General features: G+C 41.2%; 1 protein-coding gene across 1 annotated transcript in view; it reads right to left on the bottom strand.

Annotated features, from left to right (window-relative positions):
* The window catches only part of LOC122788772 (glycogen [starch] synthase, muscle-like), an 879353-nt gene that overhangs the window by 822766 nt on the left and 33241 nt on the right, over nt 1-23346 (bottom strand). Inside the window, exon 2 of the mRNA XM_044055667.1 lies at nt 20158-20217. Within this exon, the coding sequence (XP_043911602.1) occupies nt 20158-20217 (60 nt within the window). The remainder of the gene's footprint in view (nt 1-20157; nt 20218-23346) is intronic.

Genomic DNA, 23346 nt, shown 5'->3' with positions numbered 1-23346 from the left:
CTCACACCCTCTGCTCTTTAAATATACCAACTCCGAGACTGCACTATAGTGTGGTAAAGGAAAGACTTCCCTTACTGCACCACAGTGCAGTCTCGGAGTTGGTATATTTAAAGAGTGAGGTGGGGGGTTAGTTTAGGCAACAGCCTTTTTTTTTTTACATATGTTCGAAGTTTTATAATATTTAAATTCAATATTTTAATGTTCGAAGTTATAAAACTTAAAACATATGATATAGACCCATTTCATGATTTCACCTTGGTCTTTGAGAGTTTTGAACAGACTGTCGGCTTGCATTTAAGGCTGGCTGTGAGACTGAGTATCCATGCTCGTACATCCATCTTTATACCCAAAAGCATATGAGTTGAGGCCGTGAGTTGGACGTATGACCTAGGAAAGGTAAAGTTTTGGTATCCAGGCTGAACATCAATAATACATTTGTCAGGAATACTGTAACAGTGATTTCAGTCAGGATATCCCTAGTGCAGGATCACATTGACTCTTACCACAGAAACCAGTCCAGCCGGGCTGTAAGGTAGATCTTTATAAAGTCTTGGTCGCAGACACTCCAGTATGCAACAGGATGGAGGAGCTATTCCCTACAAATGGCCAAGCAGACTCAGGACAAGCAGGAGAGAAAAAGCAATGCAAATGGAGTTTAACCAGCCCACTCTTGAGTAGGACTGCTTCTCCCAGCCTCATGTCAAATGTTGGAGAACAATGGGTCATACTCACACTTACAAAAATTATCTCCACCATCAGGAGACACAAGAGGTTTCTGAATCATCAAGAAGGCACACATACTAGTTATGAATACACAGCCATACTGCAAAGTGTACAAGTGAAAGAGTAAAACTATACATTTCAATATTCAGCTTCCAGTTTCGCCATGGATAAGCAGTTATTTCATATGAGTAAAGAACTGTGGGTGTAAGAGGTTCAACTCCAATGTAATACTTAAAAGATGCAGGGTTGCTTGCAAACATTTTTTTCTGTAATAATGCCTATGCTCTGGAATAGCCTCCCCATACGTGTCAAGCAGAGCACCTCACTGGCCTTCAACAGAAATCTTGATGAGTGGATGTGAAATCGAAAGTTCACCCCGGGGATCATTCCCAGTGGATCTACTTGACAGAGGCAATGGGAACTATCGTTGGGCAGCACAATCCCAGGGCACTTCTATGGGTTAGACTTGTAAAGGCTCCAGGGCCATTATCCTAGTACACACCTATGAGCCTATGATACGGCAGCACAACTGCTGTTGGTTCAGTGTTTCAATGACAACCAGTATGAGTCTGGCAGAGTGAAGTTTCAACTATAAATCTTCCTAGACAATCCCTCAACTGGTGGCTCAGGTGAAATGTCAACCCAGCAATAATGGCATCAGCAGGGACCCTCTCTTCTGTCATTTTTATTTTTGCATCTGAAAATGCACCCCAACAATAATCAAAAGCAAGTCAGTGTCTTTCTACCAGCAACCAAGTCTGAGATCTGAACTGTGTGAGCAGACAAAAAAAAAGTAGGCTCAGGAGGCACAGGTTTGTATGCAGTTGATGTGTGACAAAAAAAAAAAGGCTACATGAGGTGCACAGATATTCCCGAGTGATGACATTTCCAGAGATAAAGGATGACCAACTCTGAGTGGGGGCAAGAAAACCCAAGATCTAGCATATGGAAGGTTTCTTAATTGCAGATTACAAGTTTTTTTATTAAGAAATTTGTGTGTGCTTGTGCGTCTGTGTATATAAGTGGATGGAACCATTTAACTTAAAACACCTGAGTGTAGACAAACTTAGACAGCAAAAGGTGGACAATGGAATGTCCACACGCCACTACACATGAATGAGGAATATCCTCAATGCAGACAAAAGCTACAAAAATGACATTTTTTCCCAGGGACCAATGCTCCATGCATCTCCTGACTACTGTATATACCAACTCCAACACTGCACAACACCTGGGGATGGGGTATATTCCCCAACCCCAAAGCCCGTCAAATCTTGCATGCCTGATGATCCATGTATTTTGTCAAGTGAAGTGTGTCAACAAAGCAGATGACCACATTTGGGAGTTTTGACCAACTTAATTGCTCCCCATACACACTTCCAACACACACACATACGCATGTATGTGTGTTAGTGCATATATAACTTCAGGTATGCCACACGGTAGCGCTACGAAATGAAATAAACCTTCAGGGATTGCAAAGACTTTTTTATCAGAAGGGTAAATGTGATATCTGACAATATACCTTTTTTTTTTTTTTTTTTTTTTAAGTCTAATGTTAAGTCCCTTGCCTTTCCTAGGTCTTATCTGCTCAACAATTCAAAGCAGGAGATGCTTTTCAAGTTTTTAAACGCTATTCAAACTTTCCAAGTCAATAAAGTATATAATATTTCCATCTCAATTAGGAACTAGCACTATCAGGTTTCCCTATTCACTCTCAACTCTTCTGTTGCTCCTAATCTGGACATATTTGACCTTTTTTTAACTTCCCGTTTCTGTGAGACTGTATCCTTAAGGCTTCAGACTAACCTTCACTCTAGGTGTTGTCTCTATGTCATGTGCTATCAGTTTAGTTTTCCCGGCTATGTCTGAGAACATTTTATTTTCTGTTGTACTTTTGACAAGGACTCCTCTGGCTATACTTCATGTTGAGATTCTATGGTCTCTCCTGTATGAATTCCTGCTTTCCAGTTTTCCACTGCTTTAGTACACAACTGTGATACATTTATTCCATCTTTCTTTCTTGGTTGGCTAACTTTGTAATTCATTGCATTTAGCATTTCAACTACCTCAAATGGAGTCTTGCCACTTAAACTAATATCTGATCTGCTGGGTTAAATTCTTTAAGCTGCATACTTTTTATTGACTTGTTGCATCTTTCAGTCTTTCTGAATGCCCTCCTTTACTACTGGTATGACCAGCTTTAGTCTCTCTTGCAAAATAATGTAATTTCTTATTAGACTTTGAATGTCGTCATCTTTTCCCTAGGTCTCTTTGGCAATATCAAGACCACCTGGCCAAAGCATGTGGCATGCTGCATTGCAAACAGCAAGCAGTTTAACAGGTCAGTTCTTACTATGGCTGCATGTTGAACATCTCATTAACAATTGTGATATTGTCATTTTGCCGGCAGACAAGGGTGGGGCTGTGGTGGTTCAGAACTGGGTGGATTATGAGACAGAGGCAGAGTGACAACTACCTAACAAACTTCACTATATGGCTATGCCCATTGATCCAACTAGTAAGTTTGAACACGATATTGACCAATTTTTGGATCTAGTGAAAGAGGAGGGTATTACTATTCATGATACATGCTATCATCTCAAGGTCAATCACCCAAGACAACAATATATCTATTTGTTGCCTAAGATCCCAATAGACTGCCTGGTCGACCAATTGTCTCTGGCAGAGGCTCGTTGACTGAGCCCTTGTCAGAGTTTCTTACACAACATCTTAAACCTTTGTTGCCTCTGATACAGGCTAGAATACAAGATACCACACAGTTCCTTGCCATTATATCTGATATGCAACTAGAACCAGGCTGGCTATTATGTACTATGGATTTCACCTCTTTATATACTAGTATCCCCCACTGGGCAGGACTCACTGCTTTAGAATACTGGCTTGATCGGGTGAATATATACAGACCAGGATTTAATACCCTTCTGGTTTGTATGGCTGAAGTGGTACTTTCCCATAATGTCTTATTTCAAAGACAGATGTTTCTGGCAGGTTCAAGGTACTGCTATGGGGGCTTCTTTTGCCCCTATATATGTGGACCTGTTTATGGCTTACATGGAGGAACAATTGATTTATGACAATAATCATAATATTTCTATGAATGAATTAGACATTTGGCGGAGATATCTTGATGACTGCTGGTTGGTGTGGAAAGCGGATGAGGCATTTTTATTTGAATTTATGGAGTATTTTAATTTCAACAAGTGGGGTGTTGAATTTAAGTTAACTTTTGATAGATCTAAAATCACTTTCCTGGATGTACTAATTAAGAGAACCGAGTCAGACACTTTGGAAAGTGAGGTATTTAGAAAGTTTCCTCAGTTCAACACTCTACCTCATGCCACGAGCTTCCACCCACAACATGTCATCAGGAATATCCCCAAATCGCAATTTCTTCGTATTAGGAGAATTTGTTCTGATTCCTCCATGTATGCCCAACATCAACAGGAGCTAACAGCCAGATTCCAGAGTAGGGGATATCAAGCAGGTGACATCATTAGGCTCAGCCGGTTTGCTAATCAACAAGATAGAACAGTTGCTATCATATCATTCTAAACCAATAGATCAATCTCAGGAGCTTAGATTAATTACTCCCTATGGCAGGAACACTAGGAGCTTCATGAATATTATTCAGAGACATTGGTATTTATTACAGTCAAACAATATACTGAATAATTACAAAGATCGGTGGTGTTATTATTTTCATAAAGGGCGGTCACTGGGATCATTATTTAGTCATTATAAAAGGGTGCACAATTATCCTTCCAATCCCCCCGTCTAAACAATTACTAGGCAACTTTTGGTAGGTTGTCATCTCTGTGGGCACTGTTCATATTGCCTGAGAGTGCTAAAGTCGAACAGTTTCACTAGTGATAATTCCCCACGTTTATGTTTCTTTTTTTGCTAATTGCAGTACCAGTTGGGTTATCTATTTAGCCCAATGCAGTTGTCGGGCATTTTATGTGGGACAGACTTCCAGACCCTTTAAATTAAGGGTCGGGGAACATTTAAGTGACATCAGAAACAAAAACGTTTTGAGTTCTTTATATAAACATACACTTAAACATCCCACTGAGTTTATCAGGTTCAAGAGTCCAGATGTCCACGCACTGCATGAGTTATTAACTAACAAAGAAAAAATGTGGATTGTCAAACTGGGAGCTTTATTCTCACCTGGGTTGAATGACCAATTTTAAATTACTTTGCAACAGATTATTTTTTATATATATATATATATATATATATATATATATATATATATATATATATATATATATATATATATATCTTTCACTGTATTTTTGTCACATATAGATATTTTGTCATTAATTTAATAATTTTATCCACTTGAGGGTGATGTAATATTTAGTATAAATGAATGTGTGCAATTAGCATTCTTAATGCATTATTTTTGTGGTGTGGTCACTGAAGAAGGCGTTTGCCGAAACCGGTATGATTCCACTGGGGTATTTTCTCGTGGAGGAATGATGGAACAATAAACTCTTTGTTGGAAGGCTACACTGGAGTGTTGGCTTTTTTGTTGCTGTTCAGTTCTTACTATGTGACAATCACTTGGAAAGAATTTCAGAGTTTTACTGAACCTTTCTACTACACAAGTAAATCACTGGATGGTACTCAGACTTTTTAAATGTTTAACTTTAAAGCATTGGCACAGAATTTGCAATACCCTTGACATAAAGGGGGGTGGCCTTGGTCAGCAAGTATCTTTTTACGGATATCCATTCTAGAGAACAACATTACCAGCTCTGTGGCAATGCACTAAGCAACAGTCTTGTGTAGCGGTAGAGCTTCTGGATATTTTGTAGCCTAGCCCATTATTAACAGCATGTACTGAACACATTTGCCAGACTTCACTCAAGTCCACAAGATCCAAAACAATGTACCTGAATGGTACTTCTATAATAGAGAATTAACTCTTACCTAGGGTTGGGTGCAGTTTTCTGACATTCTGGACAAGCACAGACATTTTCTATTTACTTCATTAAACATGGTGAATAAAATGTAGCCAATATTACTGCATTCGTTTTGTCTGGCCCCGGGTGGCCTCTTAACATGCAACTGTGGGCTTAACTTCAGTATTCATGCCTTATAATACTATGACACTAAAAATGATGTGCAATGTCATTTCCTCCTTTAGCTTCACTTACTTGATAAGAGAGATTTTTTTAATAGAAAATATGGCAAGTATGAATTGGAAAACCTGTTTCACTATTTTCTCCTGTAACCTAAGCTTAATTCTCTGTTACTCGGTTCAAATGTTTTATTTTTTCACTATCTTTTTAAAGTTTATTTGGCTTACCTATACCACTAATTCAGGGTTACTTTTTTAACTAGCTTGTCTTCAGTTGGAAGGTATAGCTCACTCTCCCTCAAAAAAACAATTGGTACTGAAGCTTTTTCTCGGTCTTCTACAAAGGGTAGTTCCAGACAAAAATCTACTTCTGTTTTAAACATATTCACTAAAAGACTGTTCTTGAGAGTTTCTGCTTTACCTTCACTTTATCTTTTCTCACATAGAAATGGATTTAGATATATGCTTCTCCTACTGACCCATCTCACTTTCAGTACTCCCCTCCACAGACTACCCTTACACAAGTACCATTCTTCTATTATTTCCTCCTCTGTTTCTGTATGGTTAATTCTTTTGTCTCTCTGTGGACAAAGATTTTGTGCTAATGTTTACTTCAGAATTTTCTCCAAGGTCACCTTCGGTTCCCATGTTGATCTCTCTTACCAACAGAAACAGGTTCCTCATAAACCATTGCTGGAGCGAACTGCAGGTAACACAAGATTGTCCAACTGTAAATTTTAGACCTTTTTACAGGTCTTATGGTAAGTCCCTTCTCCTGAGTTTTGTTACTGTTGTCTTCACCACTCTCCATTCTTATATTTGACAGGTACATCTTGTAGTTACTTTATCACTTTTTTATAAGGTGTACTGAACAGAGAATCTAGAGATGATCTCGGGTTCCCACACCTTCCATAATGCTTTAAACGGAAAAACCTACTCCTGTTAAGTCAGGAGTCAAATCAGGAACCACAGCTAGAGGGTTTAAAAGGTTTCCTAAAACTGAAATTCCATAAGTGACTGGATATTTCTTTTTTACCATTTATCACCTCATTTTGTTTTATAATCTTGTACTCAAAGGACAACCATGCTTTTGGAATCTAAAAAACTTGAATTTCTTTTCCTTCCAAAAATATGGTACACTTTACTAAACTTGCTGTGATACAATGCACAGAAAAGTTTCACGTGCAGCACTGCACATCCATTCTGATTTTCTAAAGACAACATTGCTCTCAGTACAAGTGGAACAGTATGACCAATTTTTCTACATCTGAAACAATTCATTGTGTGATGTTTTTTGTTTTAAATAGAAGACTGCACAATTCGTACTGCAACTTTAGATTCAAAATCAGTTTAGCTTTAAGCAATGGATCATTAACTAATAAGCATTCTACTGAAGTTACTAACTTGACTTAATTCCTGGATCAGCTTGGAACACAGTTTCCCATATAACTAGATAATGCTCTTTTAAATCTGTCCACTACTACAATTCCTAGCATTTTCATTTTAGTGTTACCAGGATTTAACAACAGCGTTGTGTGTTTTAAATCAGACATCTAAACTTACTTTGGTTGCCAGCAGTGAAGTCCATTTCTGAATTTTTTTCATCTTGCTCTTCAGAAGTTAACACAGCCCTAGCTAACAAATCCTTTCAGGTTTTCACAGTTGGTGTATGCATTCCCTTCCATATCTGCAGATCAACTCTTCCCTTACTATCAGAGAAAATGAATTTAGACCATTCAGAGTTGCCTATTTTTTTTTCTGTCTCACACCTTTCAAAGGTTAAGAGTTATATATCTTATTTGTTTAGTTTCTTAATGGCAGGTACAGTTCTGCGTACAGCTAAAGTATCAGCCAGTCCCAATAATTGTTTATGCAGCTGCACATGCTACTGATTCTACTAACACTTTCAATAAATCCCCAATGGTTATAGGTATAGAAACAGGAAAGCAAAAACTTAAATAAATGAATATATAATGAGTACACAAGTACATGTTTGCACTTGCTCTGTTTCACTGATATTTAGCAATTCTGTACTGCATTTACTTATTTGCTTGAATACATCACTTTTTCAGTCTGCACTTGTTACAGAAAGTCCATCTGTTTTGCAAAGCTTTTGTGTGTTGTGAACATTTCTCAGGGTTAGTGAACTTATTTTCAAGGGTTCCTGATATTTGCAGGAACTCTTACTTCTGTTCTAAAGCATTTGTTACTGGACTTTATCTCAAAGCCAGCTGGTTTTACACTGGGAGGGTTTGTTTGCACTCTGGTGGGAGCAGACTGTTTAATTCAACCCATCCAAGGTGGGGAACTACTGGTCCATAGCTTTTGTTTTTATTGGATTGGCCCGAGGGTTTAACTTTAGAAAAGTCTTTCATCCTGCTGATATAAAAGCATCACAAAAATGTGTCTCCCAGTACTTGCATATAAGCATAGTGTCCCATTGTTACCAAACCCTTTTTAGAGACCTCCCATAAGTACAGACCCCATCTAAAGCACCCATTTATACCACACCCCTCCATTTTCACTCCCCACTGTGAAAATAGTATTTAACCTAGCATTATGGATGGTCAGTTTCCCACCATGTATCCTAACAGTGATTGATATGGGTATCCATAAGCTTTGTAGCAACTACTTCATGTACACTGACAACCCTCTACTCCTAAATCACTCAAGTACATTTGTGAGAGATGCAGCTACACTAAGAATCTGGAATCCATGCTCTCTCGAGCACAGAATAGTAACACTGAACAGGTGGTCTGCACACATTCAACACCTCCTATGCAAACCACGCACTCCAAATCATAAGTGGTTGTACTCACCAGACACCCACCTAAACACCAGAGACCTTCCAAACACAAACATGCTCCACAAACATACCCCCACCTAATACAGTACCTACAGCACTCAATACACAAAAACACAAGCACCAGTGTCTCACCAAATAAGCCCTTAAGGCAAAGCACATCTAAACCAATTTTTTTAGTCATAGCTGACTCCATTGTGAAACACACACGTCCCACTGACCAGGCTGGACAGGGAAAGGTTGTGGTCAGTTGTCTATCAGGTGCCAGGATCCTTCAGATCACACATGCTCTGAAGTCTCTCAGCAATAAGTTCTGTTATGACTCTGCCATGGCTTATGTTGGTGTGAATAACTTCAGATGTACCCATAGCACTCAACCTTCCATCTCCAAAATGAAGAACACTCCCCTTCATAATGTGGAACAAATGGGCCAAATGTGGAACACATACTAATGGGCTTACTAACAACTACAACTAGGAAGGTAATAGAATGGTTAAAATATGCTGGTTTTACTTATAAAGAAGATCCTTTAATGAATTAATATGATTAATTTCTATTTACCATGGATTTCACTTAAAAAATTAATAACACTGAATGTATGACAGACTCTTTCAATGTGGAACTTTGAGGAACATCAAGGAACGTGAACTTTAAGACCCCAAATGAGGTACGTTCCTTGTAATGAGGTACACTTGAGAGGTATGGATGTACCTCAGTTGACTACATGAAGAGAATCCTGATTAAGCTCTTTGAATGTGCATACCAGGCAGTATGTCCCTAGCCTTGAGCAGCATTCTTCTCCCACCTAGGATGATGCCACAATATAAACAAAAAAAATGAGTGACTTCAACAACTGGCTTAGTTTCTGGTATCATTCTAAGGGGATCCAGTTCCTGTCAGCCACATGGTTGGTAGACCACTCTGCTTTTCCAGAGATAGTCTACACCGGTCACCTCTAGGCTTTTGGTTATTGGCTCCTCCATAGAGCCTTTTTTAGGCAAGGTATCAACAAAATATCAGACGTGAAAATATCACCCACAAATAAATTAAGGGTTATGCTGCTAAACGTTAGGAGTGTAAATCAAAAACTGCACTCTCTACAAGTACTCCTTGCCCTGGAGGATGTTGACATCTGTGCAGTCACACAAACTTGGCTCAAGGCTGCAGAGAGTACCCCAACCTTGCAAGGCTACAATGCCTTACACACTTTCAGACCGTAAATGAAAGTGTGAGAACAAAAGCAGGAGTAGCTTTCGTCAAAGATAAATACACCTCTTGACTGGTCAGACAAACTCCATGGAGTTACTACAAGTTCAATTAACTGTGGTTAAGACCCCGCCCCCCTTCAAGTCATTAGCTATAGGCCTTCAATGAACCAGAATACCCATGCTGCTTATTTGGACGTACTTGAGTCAATTAAATTACCACCAAACACTCTAGTCATGGGCGATTTTAACTGTCCCCCCATTGACTGGGAAACTTATATGAACACCAACATGTTCACACAAAAGTCCCTGGACTTTAACACTAATGCCCTGGAACAAATAGTATGCAACCCCACCAGGGGCTCACATATTCTTGACCAGCACAAGCAAAAATAACAAGTTATGCTGAAGACCTGTTGTACCAAACCACAAGTATAGGACACTTGCTGGTTAAGACACTGATCACAAATCACTTACAAAATGAAGTAGCTTGTAAAGCACATATATTCATATATACTAAGTGTTTGTTCAGTAGCCAGCCTAAAGTAAATATATATATTTGTGTGTTATCAGGATCAGTGTGTATATATATAGTGACATATTATATTGATGCAGTTACCACACACCACGATGATAATGCTCTGCTCTAATATCATATGGGTCTCTCAAATATGTCTCCTTAACCATTACTTCCTATGAGTTTGTGTTTTTCCTATAATTAAACATGGGACGTTCTGCCACTTTCCTTAAAGACTATTATCACTTCTTAGGGATGTTCAATTGTTCCTCTCATATATATTTAATATTACATATTAATTTACTATATTACGTTAAAAAGAGGTATTTAGGTTTCCTTCCTTCCTGTATCTACATGTCCCTGTATCTATTGTCTGCCAATTAGCATCCATTGTCCATCTTTTGTATTCTATAATAATCATTATACATTGTTGCACTTTATAACCATGTTCCCTCTAGTAGCCCCCTCCAAAAATGTCCACTCAGCCTAGAAAGTTCCTCATCATATTGGGAAGATATGCTCGGGGTGCATGCTGTCATAGATAACAATGCATTTTGCCACATTGTTTCCCTGTACAATTTCGAGGTGAAACCAAGGTTACTCTGTTCCACACAAACATCCAGGAACTCTGAGATTATTTATAAATTTCCTTTTCCCATTTTGGACATAACAAATTTGCATATGTTATTAGCACAGGGGTGCCCCTGAACCCCTCTTAGGTGAACCCTGGTCCTATAAAGATTTCACCAAAGCTAGTAAATTCTACAACCAGTAGCCATCAATAATCTCCACCATATGAGCTTGGTGGCAGCTAGCAGCACCCCCACCCTACCTGTGTCTCTTAGTTATCTATCTATTCTAAATATGGTTTTAGTATATACTCAACCATATAGAAATATTCTCAGTGACCCACCCTCTCCCGAAACAAACAATGGGTCTGGTGGGTGGGGTGTCAATGATTTATGTATTTTGGGCATAATGGATTTCTTTTCTTGTCCATAAGGCCATGCAAAGCAGTCCTTTGTTCATTCTTCAAAGCTGCTCATGACAAGTTAAGTGTTGGTGTAAAATTGGGACAAAATGTGCTAGGGTCCTAGGACCTATGGCAACATCAGCTCCTACAGAACAACATCACATCAGTCATAATATATAATATATATATACACATATTGCTAGGAACAAGGTCAAGCCCTTGTTTAAAATACATATTGAGATAAATTATATACAATGCCATCAGACATACTGTTAGTCAATGTAGAGTAGGAGGGTATAACTTCCAAGCTCCTGTTCCCACACATGGCATTGACAACTATATTAAGGTATACACAAATACCCTGTACAAACACTTATACAAATGTATTGACACAGCTGTACCTGATAAGATCAAAACAAAATCCTCAAGAAAAAACAAGCCTCACTAGTGGACATCTATCATTAATAAGTTAAAGAACAAGACTAAGAAGTTGTTGTCTAAGAATAAAAAGGAGAGGTCCCAGCACTGGAAGAACACCCTCCCTCTGCTTGAACAAGACAACTGATGAAATACTCTAGGGCAACTTCGAAAAACATTTAGCAACCACTACTAAAAATAACTAAGGCATTCTTCAGCCATATCCACAACCTGAAAGGTAAGACGCAGATGTGTGCTGAACTAGCTGTGGATGACATCACAAACACTGAGCCTGCAAAAATAGCTAACCTATTAGCTGACAGGTTTGGCAAAAATTTCACCTCCCGTCTCCTCCAAACATTTCACAAAGCATTTGCTCTACATATCCCCCACCTAGCATCTCCAAAATGTAAATCATTAATGCTCTCTCTAAGGCCAAAATACAGCCTCTATGGGAGCAGGTGGCATCACAGGTGACATTTTAAATGGACATGAGTTTGCAACTCCATTAGGTACCCCACTTCAACCACAGTCCAAATACAGTACTGATTTTGTGCCTGCTGAATGGAAAACAGCAGTCATCATCCCCCCTTCATAAAGGAGTTACAGCAACAGACCCTGAGAACAACAGACCCATAAACTTAACCAGCTTTACCTGTAAGGCCATGGAATGAATCATCATGGGCATCATAAATAAGGATATAGGTGATCTCTAAACCCTTGATCCGACACAGTCTGGTTTTGTCAAAGGCAGGTCATGCCTATTAAACCTGGTGAACTCCTTTGAAAATGTCACCATAGCCATAGATTAATGCAAATATGTGCATACACCCTACCTTGACTTAGCCAAGGCCTTTGACACAATCCCACATTTTGGCATTGATACTCTTCCAGTTGAATATCAACCCTTATGTTGTCAAGTAGGTTGCTAACTGGCTCACCGACAGATCACACTCAGTCATAGTTGGGGATTTAACCTCAACCAGCAGACCTGTCAGCCATGGGGTTCCCACAGGGGTCAATGCTAGGTCCTCTATTGTTTGGAACATACTTCTCAGAAGTTACGGCCAAAACAGAGGGGCTGTGACTGACTAAGCTTGAAGATGACTGCAAATTAGGTGTAATCACTGAATCCCTAAATGATGTCATTATACTTCAAGAGGAACTTACACAAACCAATGATTAGTGCCAAAGCCATGGACTCACTCAATGCTAAAAAATGCATAATCATCCCCTTTAGTAAAAGCAATATCCCTGCAGACTATCACATAAATAATAATACCTTAAGTAACAACTCAGTAGTGAGAGACTTGGGAATACAACTGGACTACTGCCGAAGCTTTGACCACCGTGTGTCTATTGTGGTAAGGAATGCATTCTATGTTACACACCCTCATTAGTAAAGGCTTTGCCTGAAGAGTGAAAGAAGTCATAACTCTCCTGTACTCGACCCTCATCAGGCCAATAATTCAGTACAATGCTCTCTTTGTTATGTACCTTACCAGGCACCTGCAGCAACTTTAGAGACCTCAGATTTCTAACCAAGAAAATTCAGGGTCCGCAGCATGCGTCATACATTGACAGACTGAAGACACCTTTACTGTACTCGGTAACATACAAACTACTCAGAGGAGACTTGTGCCTGGCCTACAGAGCAATCTCGGACACAAACAATGGAAATACTGCACATCTGCAAGTCAATTGGGACAGGGGTCACCCGCTCCAGGGACCTTAACCTGGCCTGTAACATAAATAGGACCTGCTGGAGAGACAGATGCATCTCTCAGAGGCTGCCATTCCTCTGGAATAGGCTACCAATTCACATCAAACATAGCCCCTCTATTACCCTGTTTAAGTGCAGCCTGGATGACTGTATGGGACTAGACACTGGCAGTCATTGCTAAGATCTCAAGTTTAGGCATGATCCTTGTATTGGTTTTCTCTAGTATTACACTGGGTACACACGGCTAGGCTTATAAAGACCTTTGGGTCAATAACCTAGTAACCACCTAAGAACCTAAGTATGCAACAAGTAAGTCACTCCAGAACAGTTTCATAATGAAAACAGTTCAACTGCGTTTCTGGTTTTCCAACTGCACAACACTAACATGCAGAAGCAAGGCAGATTTCATTACTTAAGTCACTTTACGGCTATTCTAGTTGGGTACCAGCATCCGATATAGTCTGTACAGGACTACAAACAGTCCACCTCCCAAATCAGAACACAGCAGAAAACAATCTTAGGAAGACATGTTTTCAGCTTCACAAACCCCACAGGAAAAAAAACACCTCAAATTGTTCAAGCACTTGATAGCTCCTTAGTCAAAAAAGAATATGCACATAACACCGATGCTACTTCTAACCACCTTGGAGGAGAAATGCTGATTTATTTTTAAAGATGAAATGAAAACTCACTCTGGCTTTGTATAGTTAATCTGACAGTTATTTATATTTACACAGAGCCTTTACTGCAAGTTTACAGTCTTTTGCAGTACCTTTCTCAGTTTAATCCATACAGGTTCAGACTCAGCCCTTCAAGGCTATAGGTAACAGTATAGCCTTGAACAGAACTTCACTGCAGCTCTACATTTCAGCTGGTCTTTCTTCAGGTTACACTTAACCTAAGCCCAAGGACCACAGATCCCCAAGGCAGAATCCTTGCTCTCACCCTTGATTATCTTCCCACTTGGGAGATTTGTTTCCTGCTTCTAGCTTCCACCTTTTATACAATACTAACAGGAAATTTTCCACTGCCCTGTGTAAGTCTTCGCCTTCTTCTTGCTGGATGGGTCGAGCCGACCTCGGCCCGACTCGCACTCTAAATTCCACCGGCCGAGGCTCCCTTATATCCCACAATAGGGCGTGAGTTACCTCAGATCTCGTTTGTAAGCTAACCCAGCTTATATCAATAACAGTATAACTGTAAAACAGAATCCACCTCTAACAACAGGAAGAAAAGGGGTGACCTACATCCTGAAACAAGAAATATGCATAATAGCATATGACTAAGAAAGAGGTAGGTCTGTTCAGGCCAGGGGAAGGAGAAGTTATGAAGAAGACAACTAACATGGAACGCTATGGTAAGAACATAACTCATTCTTGCTGGATGGGACCGCCGTCCCTAGCACCTTGTCCCGGTGGCCTAACGGAACAGACCAGTGGAACCAAAATTAGCTCTATGCTAAATCCAACTTATAATGGGAAATAAAAGTGTGAGGTAGCCCAAGTAGCCGCTGCACAAATGGTGTCAATAGGCAGTCTGATTAGGCAGTTTTGGTGTCTAATCTCATAAACAAGGGTAATCAGAGATAGACAAACAGCTGATCAGATTTTCTGAATTGTTTTCCTGTCCAAGTAGTACCTTAATTGACGATGAACATCCAGGCAGTGTAATTTTTGTTCAGACCTATTTGAATACTCCGGAAAAAGACAGGAGGTCAATGCATTGGTTTAGATTTGATGTTGAAACCACCTCGACAACTGAGTGCTTGAAGTTCTGAAATTCTTCTAGCTGATGTGATAGCCACCAGAAAGAGAGTTTTCCATGATAATAACTTTAAGGAACATGAAGCTGCAGGTTCGAAGGGGAAAGAATCAAAGAAGCAAGAACTAAATTTAGGTCCCAAGGAGAAGGAGGATTTCTTACAGGAGGTCTGAGAAGGACATTAGGGCAGATTCAGAAATACCCACATGGAAATTAGAAATAGCTGCCAATTGAACCTTAAGAGTAGATGGAGATGAACCTGCATGGAAGAGTTCAGCAAGAAAATCAAGGACTAGTTGGCCCAATATGAGAAGCGTTCCACTTACTCAAATAAATCTTTCGAGTGGAAGATTTATTATCAAAATATCTCTAACAGAGTGAGATAATTGAGGAAGCCTGGCTACGGTTGGAAGTGGAGGAACCAAGCAGTGAGGTTCAGTGAGGGAGGGACATGAAACTGACCCGACTGATGGATCAAAAGATCTGGAACTAGGTCCAGATTCCACACGGTCGCCCAAAAGAAATCGATGTAGAAAGGGGAACCAGAGGCCAGTAAGGAGCAATGAGGATCAATGAGGCCTTCTGAGCGATAGCTTTCTGTATTACTTGAGAGATCAGTGCCAAACTTAGACTAAGCGTTCCCTGCTGGGTTGGCCTGGTAAAGGGAATAGAGTGAAGTATTCTCTGCACTTGCTGTTTTGGGGAGTAGCAAAAGATCGCAGCAAGGCTGACCCCACTTGAGAAATATCTCTCACTACAGAGTCTTTCAGAGACCACGAGGCATGAGAATAGCTCTGCTCAACTTGTCCCGCAATGTGATTGACTTCCCGATGTCGTTGCTATCAGAAAACGCTGAGAAGAAATATGATCTGGTTCCGCCTTGTTTGTTGATGTACCACACTACAGACATATTGTCTGTCTGATTGGGGAAGAGAGTCTTGAAGGGCTTGCAACGCTAAAAGCACTGCTCTCATCTCCAGAACATTTATGTGCAAGTGGCATCGCTTGGCTGCCATGTGCCCTGGACTGTCCTGCCCTGATAATGCCCCCACCCGATCAGGGTCAGAGTAGCAACCGGAGGAGGTGGAACAAATGGTCTCCCCAACAGGAGCTGGGGAAGACATCCACCACATGAGATGATTTTGATCATAATGGTGTGAGACATTGGAAGTTCCTGGTATGACCATTGAGAAAAGAGCATCCACTGAAGGATCCGCATGTGGTATCTGGCCAATGGGGAGAGGGATGGAGGCTGCCATGATTCCCAACACCTTTAGAACTAACCTGGCTTTGGCTCTGTTGTTGAAGTAGTGACACCAATTTTGAATGTCTGATATCCTTAGTGTTGCAGACATGTTTACAGTATCTAAATTTGCGCCTATGTAGGTAGACAAAACAGACTTTATTTATTGAGATACCCAGTTTTGACAGATGCGAAAAGTGTAATCTCTGGCCATCAGAAGGAGGTGCTTGGTGGGAGCTGTGAGGAGCCAGTCGTCCAAATATGGAAACACCTGGAATCCTTGTCGCCTCAGGTGAGAAGCTACCACTGCCATGCATTTGGTAAACACCGGGGCAGTGGTGAGACCAAAGGGCAGGGCCCTGAATTGAAAATGACTGGTTCCCAGCCTGAAGCGGAGGAATCTTCTGGAAGCGCCTGTTCATTTTATGTGATAGCCTGAAGGTCTATAGAGCACATCCAGTTTCCAATAGGGAAGAATGGATTGCAGCAAATCTTGTTTTCTTGACCGATCTGTTCAAGATACTGAGATCCAAAATTGGTCTCCAGTCCCCTGTTTTCTTTGTAACTAAAACGACCCTTGACTAGATTCCGGATCCTTGTTGGTCTGCTGGCACTGGCTGAATAGCTCTTTTGCAAGCAGTTTTGAAATTTCCAAAGCTGCTATATCCCTTTGAGCCGGTGGAACATCTGGAAGGGATTTTTTGACTGATTTGGAAGCGAAGAAAGGGGATAGAATAACCTTCGAAATGATGGACTGTACCCATTTGTCTTGTGTCAAGGATAGCCAGGCTTCTGGGTACAGTGTGATCTTCCCTGCCTCCGAAAGAAGATGGGTCGGGCAACATCTCAGGATGCTGAAAGGGGCTTTGTCAGAAGGCTTCCCCGATTGCCCTGGTTCTGCGGACCCTGCCCCTAGGCGGCGTCTACCATTGTTATTCCCACCTCTGCCTCTGGTCCCTTGAGATTGTTTACGGAACCACATCTTTCCACCCTTCTGGCCTTTGGGGTAAGGCCTAGAAGGAGAGAAAAACGACTCGGCGGCAGAAAGGGTCTTGCCATCAGTCTCGCACCTAGTCAGGGTTTCTTTCACTTGAGGACCAAAAGAGATGATCCATCAAAAGGGGAGTTCGTGAAAGACGCCTTGAAAGAGGTTCCAAAGTTGCATAGATCAGGCGCGCGCCTACGTAAAGGCTACCCCTGTTCCTATGCTCCTGCTCGCTCCATCGGCCGCATAAGAGAGAGGCGCATGGAGGAGTTGGAAATGGAATTAAGGATAGCCAGCTGCGTGTTCATTTTTCTTGGAACCCCGCAGCTGTAGGGTCCTTCAACATCTCACTCTTCCTTGACCAGGTCCCTTTGATGAAATGGCACAGGTAATTCAATGGTAAAAGTCGCTGAGAACATCCGCTCCCGTACCTGCACCTATCCATGGACCTAGATTCCTTGTTAGGTGGATGGACAGGCACTGAAGGATCAGCCAGTTCCTTCTTTGTGGCGGCAGCTACCACCATAGCATCCACAGAAACTCCTTTTGATAAAAATTGCTTGTCTGATGGAGCTGTGGTGAATTTGGAGGGTCTCCTGGGAGTGGGGTCCACTGAATCAGGAGCCGCCCATGCCTTCTTAGCAACCACCTGCATGAGGGGATAAGGGGGACACCCAGGAGGTGGAAGGCGAGAGCCAAAAACCTCAAGATACACAGATTCGCCCTCTGAAGGGTTGAGGGCTGGCCAATTTCCCTCTGTTTAAGGATCTCCAGAATGTCTGCAAATGAGACATCTTCAGATCAGAATCATCCAGATCTGTGTCCGTGATAGACTCAGGTGAGTCAATGTGCTTCCACTTCCTCTTCCGAGGGGCTCTTCTGCCAAATCAGGAGAGGCCTCGGAAGAGGATGAAATCCCAAAGGGGGCTCTTGAGGAGCTGGCTCTCTACGGTCCGGGATGAGGGAGTGAGTCGACTTACCCTGAGGCAGCATAGAGGGAGGGGCTGACTGAGCCGACTGTGGAGTAGAGCCAGGCTCTAACACACTCCGCATGACCTCAGCACCCTGTCAGGCAGAGCCAGAGGTCCCCGCCCGAGGAGCTCCGAAGAACCCCTCGGCACCGACAGTGATGGCTCGAGGCCGATGTCGGAGCCGAACTCACGCCCGAAGCACCGAGAGGGAGAGGGGGTCCGATGCCACTCACCCGAGCCGACGAGGGAAGTCCGCCGAGATTCCTCCATGGAAGAACGGAGCCTAAGACAATTGTCTCGGCCCGGTGACCACAGTCTCGGTTCCGACCCGGCTCGACATTCGCCGAACTCAAAAGAGTCGAAGGAGGAAAGAGTTGATGGACGGGCAGGCACCGACTGATGAGTCGGGCTCTGAAGCATCTGGGCAAGTGCCTCGGACTTAAGTAGTCGACTCACCACCCTCTGAAGGTCATGATCGGAAAGCCTCGATGACCTAGAGGAATGAGACCTTTGGCCCGCAGACAGCAGGGGAGATCCTGGAGCCGAATGAACGGAGCCAAGAGAAGGTGACCTAGACCTCTTTCTGGTTGTCGGCTCCGAAGATCTTGTCGGAGCCGACAGCCACAGAAACTGTGGACTGAGTCTTATCGCCAGCGAGCCCCGCAAAGGCAAAGAGATAAAGGCAAGGTTGAACAACCTGAGATCGAGGGCTTCCCTGTTGACACTGACAGGGAATCCTCAGGTTTTAACAAGCCTCTCAAAATTAACTTGTTCTTTCTCTCCTGCAGGACCCTGGGGCTGAAGCCATGGCACACAGCACAGGAGTCCTGCAGGTGCAAAGGCCCCAGAAACAGTACACAAGAAGTGTGAGCGTCTGTCAGAGACATTTTCTGACAGCACGCATCACACTTCTTGAATCCAGAGACCTTTGCTTCCTTTGACATAATCCTAACTGACAGGTGTACACTAACACACACCAAACACACAGTTATACCCTGTCAGAAAAATATTAACACTAAAATAATTAGTAAAAATAAGCACAAAAAAGTTAAAGAAACTACACAAACACACCCTATGGAAGGGAAGGCCAAGGGAAGAACCAGGGTCGGGGATAAAAACTATATTCTACACTAATTTGTGAAGAATTAAGGTTGGAAAAAGAATAACTTTTAGTATAAAAAGCTAACACTCACCAGGAACCGTAGAAGCAACCAACCTGTGTAGGGCAAGCGAGATCTGAGGTAACTCAAGCATTGTGGGATATAAGGGGAGCCTCGAGCGGGTGGAACCAACTCAACCCATCCAGCAAGAATGAAGGCGAGATAGACAACTTAACATGACTTGTTTTCAAAATTCTGACCATAATTAGTGAAAAGTTTCACTTCCTACACATTTAAAGACATTCTCTACACGTCAATTAATGTATACACAAACACAACCCAAAACTGCTTTTTACTAAACAATACGAGTCTACAGAGGAAAAAATGTACATGTCAAATACACAAACAGCTCTACATAGCTGAAGACTGCCTAAACATAAGAGTCTGGAAATTTAAGTCCTTCCATGTGCAGAACAGCACTACCAACTACACCCTGAAATCAGTAGCAAACAAACCACATTTCTTGAGATAGAAGCAAAATATGATAAAATCATACTACTGACTGAGAAGTAAAAAAAATAACACTCTTTGAAGGCCACAATGGGGTACTATGAATTACTTACACCAAGAGGGATTCATACAATTTCTTCCCAAACTTCTCCTTTACTGTGTTTGCCGTGTCCCTGTTTACAGACAAGAAACATTTTTTAACATTAAGAAATAGAAACCAAAAACACATATACAAATGTAAATAGCTTGATGCACACTGTTCACATTTTCTTTCTTTCTTCATTAATTAACATGGTGGGTAGACTAGTTGGAAGAACCATTACATCCCTAATTCAGCCAGAAGCCATTTAGTCAATAAATACATGCATGCACACCAATTCATTTAAATGACTATACAGACATTATACAAGATTAACATTCAATTATAATAAGGATTCATTCAGAATACATAAAACTATGACAGACATGTTTCACAGATGTGTAGGCAAAGCTTATAATGTGAACAAATTATACATCAATCGTTTCACCCAATGGCCCTGAACTAGTATAACTGTCAGTTGTGAGATGCTGTAGCAGAAAAACCAAGAAGTTCACACAGTTCCTTTAATTCCTAATCTCTAACTTTACTGAAAACCCTTTTGCCTACAGTAAGTCCAAAATAACCTTTTTTTAATGATCGTGTACCTTGATTTTTAAATTAAAAGGAGATAATTGTGAATGATTGTACATTTGTCCCTTTCCATCTAGCAAGTCATAAGCAGTGTAAGAGAAAGAAGAATGTGGTCTGGGCAGTAATGAGCAAACTTTTTTTTTTTTGGGGGGGGGGGGGGATGGTACTCACAACAACCTGAAAAGACAATAAAAATCTGCTAACTGTAGTCAGCAGCAGGGTAGCTGAATCACAATAACAGACACAAACAGTAGTATGGGACTCTAGGCAGGCAGTACAGACTCCAAATCTGAAGGTAGTCACTGTAGTTAGGCTTGTTCAGTATTCTGAAAAGTCCCATCTATAAAGTTCATTCGCTCCATTTAACTGCCTCTTAACCAAGTCCATTCTTTAGGTTACAAGACCTTGTGATTAACAAATTCAAATGCCCTCATATCACAGAATGGTTTGTTAGTTTAATATTCAGATTTCCGTCGCACAGATCCAGTGTCTGGGATTCAGCCAAAACCTCCAGTTACTGCATAGTTTAGCACAATCTGACTGTGTCCCAAAACATGGTAAATGGCTATACTTAACTGCCTATACTTTAGTTGTGCTTATCCTTCTTATTGTGGTTTGGGGCCAATACGAGAAGGAATGGTACGCCTAGACAAATGAAACTTAAGTCCAACAGCCATAAAGTCAGTACCACAACAGCAAGACTGTGTGCCAAAAGCAAACTACGCTATATCCAAATGGCCAGACATACTCCAACTATTACTATACTGCAGGAACTCTGACACTCCAAAACCTACAATCATGGCTGATTGGTGTTAGGGGGAAATCACAGTTTGCCCAAGTAATATTTTTTGGCAGTCTAATGAAGCTAAGTTAATTACCCCCCCAAACATATGTGCCCACACTTTTAAATCCCCTCTTAACATAAACCAAGAAGCCCACCAAATATATTTTCTCTCTCTCAAATACTTAGATGTCAATCTTTATCCCAGCTTAAGTATGACATTACTAACCTAAAAACAACAACCTGATGCCACCAGATCTCCCAATTTCTTCTTTACAGGGATATACACAGTTGGCAAAAACAGCCCTCAGACTTACCATTAACTCACCTATGCCACTATAGAATCTTGAAACCCTCTCAAAAAAGATTTTGCAAACCATGCTTCTCTTTCCTGAAAGATAAGAATGACTGTGTCATATTTCAGAAGTCTAAATCGTTCCCCACAGAACAAGATAGATCTACTGCTGCTCTGTCTTTTACCTAAAGCCCTTCACTGAGATTCTACTCTGATCCCTTAGCTACAAGGTGATGCACTTTAGCAGTTTTGTCTGGAAGCCAATGGTGTCCTAATATGGGTTAATCACACAACACACCTTTTCCAGCCTGGCAGACAAATTATGGGGCTCTCTCCCTGTTGAACTTCATAACACATCTGTCTGAAGGAAATTCAGAAGAAACCTTTCTAAAAACAGTGCTACTTGCACATACTTTATCTCCCAGTAGTATTTTAGGGTACTTCATGTTAAACCTTTCCTTTGCTTCTGTAAGCTAAACGCTACTTCTTAGAAATGCCATACCCATCTCTAGATACCTCCAAAATCCCCTTTAACTAAATTCTTAACTTTTAACTCACCGTTGCTTAAACTCAACACCCAATAAAACTAAAATTAAAAAGTAAGAAAGTGATGGAACCAATAAACCCAAAACACAAGTATATTGTAAAGAAAAAGGCATACTTGCTGTAGAGTGAAACACTTTTTTCCAATAAAAGGTGAGAGTTTAAGGTTACCCTCTTCTTCAGACCTTAATAAAAACTAAAAATACATTCACAGTTTAAATATATAAAGCAGCCAATAAAAACTTGCAATAAAAAAAATCAGTGGGGCAAGCCCTGTTTCCTTAAAATAGGCTTTAAAGAACTACGAAGTTATGTACCTGCCATAACGTTTCATGTTAGTTGTCTTCTTCTCGCCTTCTTTCTTGCTGGTTGGGTTCGGAGCCAATCCTCGGCTCTGATTCAGCCATCTTCAAAAGCTCGAGAGCTGCTTACTGGCTCGAGGCCCCCCTATATCCCATGATGCCTGGCGCTAGATACCCAGATCTCGTTTGGTAAACCTAACTACAGACATAATAATAACAATCATAATAATAATAATACAGTAAACTGTAGTAGGATACATGAACCTACTGGAGAGACTGATAGTGAAAAGTAATAGCCAGAGAAGACTCAGCCAGTGATAAAAAAAAACATAAGGAACTCTTCTCGGTCTACTAGGATAGGGGGATGGAGGGTGGGACGCAAGAAAGAAGGCGAGAAGATGACAACTAACATGTTACGTTATGGTAGGTACATAACTTCTTAATGTTAAGTTGTCTATCTCGCCTTCATTCTTGCTGGTTGGGACAGCGTCCCTAGCACCTCAATCCTGGGTGGCTCATCAGAACAGACTCTTCAGAACAGTGGAACCAAAATCAGCTCTGCTCCTGGAGGCCACATCCAGCTTATAATGTGAAATGAAGGTATGAGGATTGGCCCATGTAGCTGCCGCACAAATGGTTTCCATTGGCAATCTTGCCTGAAAGGCCACTGAAGTAGCTAGAGCTCTAGTGGAGCGACCTTTTGGTTTAGCA

This window comes from Protopterus annectens, chromosome 14.part0 (assembly GCF_019279795.1).
Source record: "Protopterus annectens isolate FY-2018-M chromosome 14.part0, PAN1.0, whole genome shotgun sequence".
NCBI lineage: Eukaryota > Metazoa > Chordata > Ceratodontiformes > Protopteridae > Protopterus > Protopterus annectens.
The sequence above is the reverse complement of the archived record's forward strand: the minus strand, read 5'-3'. Positions and strand labels throughout refer to the sequence as shown.